At 42.0% G+C, this 8359-nt stretch overlaps 1 protein-coding gene across 1 annotated transcript; it reads left to right on the forward strand.

Moving 5' to 3' along the window:
* The first annotated feature begins 1892 nt into the window (after positions 1 to 1892).
* Positions 1893 to 7579, forward strand: LOC144686242 (secreted phosphoprotein 24-like). The gene is made up of 9 exons (XM_078551334.1): positions 1893 to 1991; positions 2136 to 2239; positions 2427 to 2555; positions 3285 to 3416; positions 3530 to 3574; positions 4083 to 4127; positions 4804 to 4848; positions 7272 to 7316; positions 7442 to 7579. The coding sequence occupies exons 1-9, from the start codon at positions 1940 to 1942 to the stop codon at positions 7472 to 7474; spliced, it is 630 nt and encodes a 209-aa protein (XP_078407460.1). The 5' UTR covers positions 1893 to 1939; the 3' UTR covers positions 7475 to 7579.
* Positions 7580 to 8359: the final 780 nt, after the last annotated feature.

The raw sequence follows: 8359 nt of genomic DNA on the forward strand, positions 1-8359 counted from the left end.
AAATTCTTGACTGTTCTCTGTATCGTCTAGTTTACCACAGCCCTAGTGTTTACAGCCACTGTTACTGAACTCCATAGATCAGCTCATCGGTGATAAAGACGCTGAATGAATTCACTCCATTGCTGTCGGTTCTGATGTGTATCCCTCTCTGTGACAAGTCAATCTCCACATTGTCTATCTGAGGAAGACAAAGGGATCACTGGAGATACAGTATCCAGGTACTTGTGGAAACCCCAGTGACACTTTGGTCCAAGCTCTGTCCCTAGTTACTGGCTAAAGGCGCATCCTCATTTGGAGCTCAGCTTGTACAAGTCAATGGTTAGAGAGCAGCCACAGGGAGGTTGGTGAACCTATAAAGAGTGGGATGGAGGGAGTGACGAGGATGATGTAGGGATGAGAAGCCACAGTGAGGAGATTTGAGAGGCTGCAGCCATTTACACCGGAGCAGAGGAGGTTAAATGATGGACAGTTTTCATAGGGTGAATAGAGAGTGAATATTTCTTCTGATTAGAGAGTCACTAACAAGGGGCTATTGAGTTAAAAGGGTCACTGAGAGAATGGAAAGCGAGATTGGGAGACAATTCTTTATGTAGAGTTATGAAAATAAGCCATGTTTTTCTACATGACCTGGGTAATCGGTGAGAATCTCACATTTAAAGGAAAGAGTGGAAAAAGCATTATCATCTGAAAAGATGCGGAGATATGGAAATACAGCAACGTAATGGGGTTAGTTCCGTTCTAGCAAAGAGCTAGCACACACATGACGGGTGGAATGGCCTCCATCAGCATTGCAGGAGGGCTCTGTGTTTTTTTTATCTTCTTGTTACGATGGGCTGGCGGCTACGCTGATGACCGGCTCCACACACAGAAGTGTAAATGTCTGGGGTCAACACACCTCCAGCTCTCCAGGGCAATGCAAGGGGATTGACAACCGACTGCAATGGAATAATTCAACAGCTCATATTTACACAGTGACAACAACTGAATAAAACCCTCGAGCTGCTGCAGACCAATATTATCAAATAAAATTTAATACCAAGGCACAAATAGAAATCTGAGGCCCACCTGACCAAAACCTTGGCCAAAGAGATTGGTTGTCAGGAGAATCCTAAAGGAGGAGAGGTAGAGAGAGTGGGAGAGAGAGGTAGGGAGGAGGAGAGGTTTGAGGAGGGAATTCCTGAGCTTAGGGCCCAGGTACCTGAAGACACGGCCGCCAATGGGGGAGTGACGAATATCGGGGATGCTGAAGGGGCCAGAATTAGAGGAGCGCAGGGAGGGGTGAGGCCAGGGTTGGAAAATCGAGGCATTGCTGAACTGGGGGCCAATGTAAGCCAGCGACCAGAGGGGTGAAGTGAACTCGGTGTGAATTAGGGCACATGCAGCAGGATTCCGGGTGATGTCAATCTGGATTGTGGGGAGAAGGTGGGAGATCAGCCAGAAGTGCGTTGGAATAGACAAGTGGAGGCTGAATAAAAGCCCGAATGAGGGTTTCAGCAGCAGATGATCTGAGGCAGATGTGAAGTCGGGAAAAGATACGGAAATGGTAAAAGCTGGTGGTCTTAGTGATGGTTCAGATATGAAGTCGGATGTTCCTCTCAGTGAGTAACCCCAGGGAACAGAGAGTGACTCTGTTCAAATTACAGATGATCATTTCCTCTTCTCTATCAGTCCATCATTTCATATTCTGAGCAATAATCTCTGATCTCACCAAATCTAAACACGATGATGATATTTGGAGGAAGCTTTGCCCATATTAAAGCCCACTTGGCAGCAGCTTCCCCTACCCAGGATCACCAAACAGAGCAAATTTGAGTCAGTGTTTGAATGTGGTGGAGCTGGAGGATATAAAGACTGATCTCTGCGAGGAAAAGGCAGAGCAAGAGAGAGAAACGGCTCCTTCACTCTGAGAAAGCAGCCGGCTACTCCCACAAGAGGCAGAATGAAATCCTTCCTCCTCACCATAGCTGCAGTACAGATCCTCCACTGCTCAGGTAGGTACTGGAGGGAGAGGGACACCTCATAAAGCAGCCACTTATTGGCAGTGAGATTCACTCACTGAGATCTTACCCCTGTGGAAAAAGAATTCACTGAAGGATGCAGCAGAGTTTTGTACAACTTTCCTTTTCTCTCTCCAGGAATACCGAGGCCGAAGGATGCTCTGAGAGCGTCAGTTATAAAACTGAACAGAATCACCGAGACCACCAATCTGTGTGGGATAACCAGGAGAAGAGTGAAGGATGTAAGTGTGTCCTGGTCTCAGTGTGTTTCACTGTCTAAAGTCTGCCAGAATATTCCTGAGTGCAGTTAGACAGGGATTATTAAACAGGAGCAGAATATTCCATTCCACTCACACTGATGGGGGAATCAGCCCTGAGTAAGAACACTAGATACAGTCAGTCACTAATGACCTGTTTTCCTCTCATTAGATTAATCACACAGGAAAATTGTCCTACAAGGTGGATTTAACATTCTCTGTGAAAGAAACTGTCTGCTCCAAGAATTCCGGACTGGAATTTGATGATCCCAGCTGTCGCTTCCGTTCCAAAAAGACTGCGGTGAGTCCGGAGTTATACTGTCACATCAAACCCTCATGTGTATGGGTTTATATCATAGAAACTCCCTGTGTCAGTGCTGAGCTGCTAGTGATAAAGTTGTTAAAAAGGGATTAGATTATAAGAGTAAAGAAACTTAATACAATTAAACAGGGCACTGTGAGGACACTCCTGGAATACCGTGTGCAGTTTTGGTCACCTAACCTCAGGAAGGATGTACTTGCCCAACAGAGTCTGTAACAAAGGATCACAAGACTGGGAATGAGAATGTTGTCCGATGGAGAGAGATGGAGTAGACTAGAGCTATATTCCCAGGAGAATGAGAGGCGATCGAATTGACAGTTCGAATTCTAAAAGGGACGTATTTGACAGGGTAAATGCTGAATAATGTTTCCCTAGTAGGAGAATCTAGAACACAGGACCACAGTCTCAGGATAAGGGGTCTTCTATAGTACAGAGTTAAGGAGAAACGTCGTCACTCAAAGTGTGGTGAATCTTTGGAATTCCCTACCCAAGAGAGCTGTGTATATTCAAGACAGAGGTCGGTAGATTTTTGGGCGCTGAGGGAGTTAAGGGATACGGGATAGGGTGAGAAGGTGAATTGAGGTGGAAGATCAGCCATGATCGTATTGACTGTTGGAGCAGGTTGGAGGGGTCTGAATGACCCACATCAGATCCTATTTCTGATGTAGCTATTCCATAATTGAAAAGCATTGTGCTTTATTTTGACAGGAGAAAGGTTTGTGCAGAAGCCGGGTGGAATATTTTGCTGATGAGGTTTTAGACGTTGATGTGCAGTGTCGAGGTTTGAAGACAGTCGACAGCAACAGTGACTCATCAGAGTCGAGTGAAACCAGGATTGAGGTAACATCACAATTCCCCATATCCACACAATGGGATTTCTAACATTCAGGTTATTTATAAGATGGCTCATTGGTCACTGTGCTAACCATAGAAGTATTCATATTTTATTACAGGTCGAAACCAAATCGAAAGAGAGGTCAATCAAGGAATCGCCTGATGTGAGTATAAACTGGGATTTCTGACAGATTATTATCATGTTGATCAGAAATATCAACAAGAACATTTAAAATCCAGGAAGTAACTGTGTCAGGGTGGAGTTAGAGACGGAAATTTATTTTAATCTGAGATACTGGGGGAGGGGGATCCTGAGGCTGAGGATGAATTATTGGCTCTTCCTTGGGGAACAAGGGGAATTGTAGATTCAGCACATTAAATCCCAATGGATGGAGAATCTCAGTCTCCATGAGTTTCTCCATCGAGCCCACAGCCCCACTGTCCCAGGGCTGCAGTGATTATCACTGTGGTGGAGAACAGGAGATGTTTGGTGAGGATTTCCGCACTCTAACACTGAGTAACTGAATCCCAACTCAGAAATATCCCAAATTCATAATTCCTCATCTATTATTTAATGTTTATATCTTTGGACTGTAAGTTTTATTAAATTATTTATAAAATGTCTCATTAGTCCCCTGTTCTGAATGTAGAAACGTTAATATTTTATTCCAGGTGGGAAGCAAGTCAATAGAATCTTCACTTGAGGAGTCTCGGAATGTGAGTATAATCTGAGATTTCATGTCAGATGTTTATAAACTACAATAAACTGTTAAAACCCGGATTCAGCTGCATCAACCCCAGAATCTGAGGAATTTATTTCATTAAATCTCCACCTTGAGACATTGGAAGAGGAGATTCTGATGCTCAATTGCTGTTGGATTCATCAAGTACAGTTAGCGGATTGTTGGATTGAAGTCATGTGGATGTTTATTACTTTCTGAATTTTGGAATATTCTAGACATAGAGAGAACTCTCTCTCCTAACAACAACCATGATAACAGGAGAGATACAAGAGATGGGTCATGAGTGCAGTATCATTAACATTCTCCTCATCTTATAGATAATAATTACTGGTTTCTCTCACACACTCAACTCAACAGAGACCGATTAGTAGAGAATCTCAGTCTCCATGAGTTTCTCCATCGAACCCACAGCCCCACTGTCCCAGGGCTGCAGTGATTATCACTGTGGTGGAGAACAGGAGATGTTTGGTGAGGATTTCCGCACTCTAACACTGAGTAACTGAATCCCAACTCAGAAATATCCCAAATTCATAATTCCTCATCAATTATTTAATGTTTATATCTTTGGACTGTAAGTTTTATTAAATTATTTATAAAATGTCTCATTAGTCCCCTGTTCTGAATGTAGAAATGTTAATATTTTATTCCAGGTGGGAAGCAAGTCAATAGAATCTTCACTTGAGGAGTCTCGGAATGTGAGTATAATCTGAGATTTGGTGTCAGATGTTTATCAACTACAATAAACTTTTAAAACCCGGACTCAGCTGCATCAACCCCAGAATCTGAGGAATTTATTTAATTAAATCTCCACCTTGATACATTGGAAGCGGAGATTTTGATGCTGAATTGCTGTTGGAATCTTCAAGTATAGTTAGCGGATTGTTTGATTGAAGTCATGTGGTTGTTTATTACTTCCTGAATTTTGGAATATTATAGAATCAGAGAGAACTCTCTCTCCTAACAACAACCATGATAACAGGAGAGATACAAGAGATGGGTCTTGAGAGCAGCATCGTTAACATTCTCCTCATCTTATAGATAATAATTACTGGTTTCTCTCACACACTCAACTCAACAGACCCGATTAATAGAGAATCTCAGTCTCCATGTGTTTCTCCATCCAGCCCACAGCCCCACTGTCCCAGGGCTGCAGTGATTATCACTGTGGTGGAGAACAGGAGATGTTTGGTGAGGATTTCCCCAATCCAACACTGAGTCACTGAATCCCAACTCAGAAATATCCCAAGTTATCATTCCCTAATCTATTATTTTATGTTTATATCTTTGGACTGTAAGGTTTTTTAAATTATTTATAAAATGTCTCATTAATCCCCTGTTCTGAATGTAGAAATGTTAATATTTTATTCCAGGTGGGAAGGAAGTCAATAGAATCTTCACTTGAGGAGTCTCGGAATGTGAGTATAATCTGAGATTTTATGTCAGATGTTTATCAACTACAATAAACTGTTAAAACCCGGATTCAGTTGCATCCGCTCAGAATATGAGGAATTTATTTAATTAAATTTCCACCTTGAGACATTGGAAGGGGAGATTTTGATGCTCAATTGCTGTTGGATTCTTCAAGTATATTTAGTGGATTGTTGGACTGAAGTCATGTGGATGTTTATTACTTTCTGGATTTTCGAATATTCTAGACATAGAGAGGACTCACCTAACAACAACCATGATAACAGGAGAGATACAAGAGATGGGTCATGAGTGCAGCATCATTAACATTCTTCTCATCTTATAGTTAATAATTACTGGTTTCTCTCACCCACTCAACTCAACAGAGACCGATTAATGGAGAATCTCAGTCTCCATCAGTTTCTCCATCCACCCCACAGCCCCACTGTCCCAGGGCTGCAGTGATTATCACTGTGGTGGAGAACAGGAGATGTTTGGTGAGGATTTCCCCACTCCAACACTGAGTCACTGAATCCCAACTCAGAATTATCCCAAGTTAACATTCAGTAATCTATTATTTTATGTTTTTATCTTTGGACTGTAAGGTTTTTTAAATTATTTATAAAATGTCTCATTAATTTCCTGTTCTGAATTTCGAAATGTTAATATTTTATTCCAGGTGGGAAGCAAGTCAATAGAATCTTCACTTGAAGAGTCTCGGAATGTGAGTATAATCTGAGATTTGGTGTCAGATGTTTATCAACTACAATAAACTGTTAAAACCCGGATTCAGCATCAACCCCAGAATCTGCGGAATTTATTTAATTAAATCTCCACCTTGAGACATTGGAAGAGGAGATTCTGATGCTCAATTGCTGTTGGATTCTTCAAGTATAGTTAGCGGCATGTTGGATTGAAGTCATGTGGATGTTTATTACTTTCTGAATTTTGGAATATTATAGAATCAGAGAGAACTCTCTCTCCTAACAACAACCATGATAACAGCAAAGATACAAGAGATGGGTCATGAGTGCAGCATCATTAACATTCTCCTCATCTTATAGATAATAATTACTGGTTTCTCCCACACACTCAACTCAACAGAGACTGATTAATAGAGAATCTCAGTCTCCATGAGTTTCTCCATCCAGCGCACAGCCCCACTGTCCCAGGGCTGCAGTGATTATCACTGCGGTGGAGAACAGGAGATGTTTGGTGAGGATTTCCCCACTCCAACACTGAGTCACTGAATCCCAACGCAGAAATATCCCAAGTTTTTAATTCTATTATTTAATGTTTATATCTTTGGACTGTAAGGTTTTTTAAATTATTTATAAAATGTCTCATTAGTCCCCTGTTCTGAATCTGGAAATGTTAATATTTTATTCCAGGCGGGAAGCAAGTCAATAGAATCTTCACTTGAGGAGTATCGGAATGTGAGTATAATCTGAGATTTGGTGTCAGATGTTTATCAACTACAATAAACTGTTAAAACCCGGATTCAGCTGCATCACACCAGAGTCTGGGTCAGCACCATGTTCTCATTTAATTAAATGTATGTCTGGAGCAGAGAGGTTTGAAGGATTCACATTTCCTCATTTATGGTTTTAATTATCAATGGTTTAAAGATAATTTCAATGTTCTATATTCATTATAAATTGTCTCATTGATTCCCTGTGACAAACAAACAAATCTGAATATTTTAAAACAGGTGAAAAGCAAATCAGCAGAAAGATCGTTTGATGTGTCTTCATACGTGAGTATAAACTGGGACTTTGTGTCCGAGAGTTGCCTTTTGACCATCAACAACAATTAAATATTGACCTCAGATTGAACTCAGTCTATCTGAAAATGACCGTCTGTTGATTCTGTTCATTCTAGGAGCACAATGATGATTCAAGAGCCCGACACTAACCATGAATGAAACTTCTGAAAGACCGAGCTTGGTGTGAACACAAGAAAACCTCATTCTGATTCAAGAAGATGTTATCAATTGTACTTTACTTGATCATATATCAGGGCGGGGAGGAACCTGGGGTTCCTGGCTGTACATTTTACTGTAAATGGGAGATTCTGTAGTTTGTAAATGTTCTGCAATTTGGTGTGTGTTGTTGTCTTGTATTCTGTGGGTCACATTAAAAGTGTAAAGAGATTATTCCCTGATCTTCTCCGAATGTTGTTTCTCATGTCACTGATGGGATGGGTGTTCAGGCAGACACAGCTCTCGAACCAGCCTGTAAATCATCAATAACAGGGCAGGAGTTTACATCATGTGGGTGGGTGGGCTCGTGCCCGACCCGAATCGACCTGCAATAGCGGCAGATGATGCCAGGCGGGTGTCCTGATGTCATCCTGCACACTTGCAATCGTGAGGTCAGCGGGCACACGGGTATCAGAGCCGTACCTGCCCACAATTAAGAGGCCGCTTAATGTCATTAAAAAGACAATCGTTTGTGATTTTCCATCACCCACACGATTTCACATTCACCGCACGGGCAGGCGGGCAGATCACTTTTAATGAAACCGCACAAGGGCAGAATAAACCCTGTCAGCAGCATTGCCAGTGTGAGGAGTGCGGAGTTTGGGAGATAGTTTGCTGCTGGTTTCTTATTGGAACTTGGCAGCTTCATCTCTGTTCTGAGCTACGTTCTTAGCATTTCCAGGTTTTATTTCAGGACTGCAGTGTGATTGCACATCAATAGGGGAGAGAGCTCATCCTGAGTGAGACACAGCCAGAGTGAGTGTGGGTATTGCCAATTTGGTGCACAGTGGGAATTCGGTGCAGTGGGGAAGAGATGC

The sequence above is a fragment of the Cetorhinus maximus genome, chromosome 11, assembly GCF_964194155.1.
Source record: "Cetorhinus maximus chromosome 11, sCetMax3.hap1.1, whole genome shotgun sequence".
Classification (NCBI taxonomy): domain Eukaryota; kingdom Metazoa; phylum Chordata; class Chondrichthyes; order Lamniformes; family Cetorhinidae; genus Cetorhinus; species Cetorhinus maximus.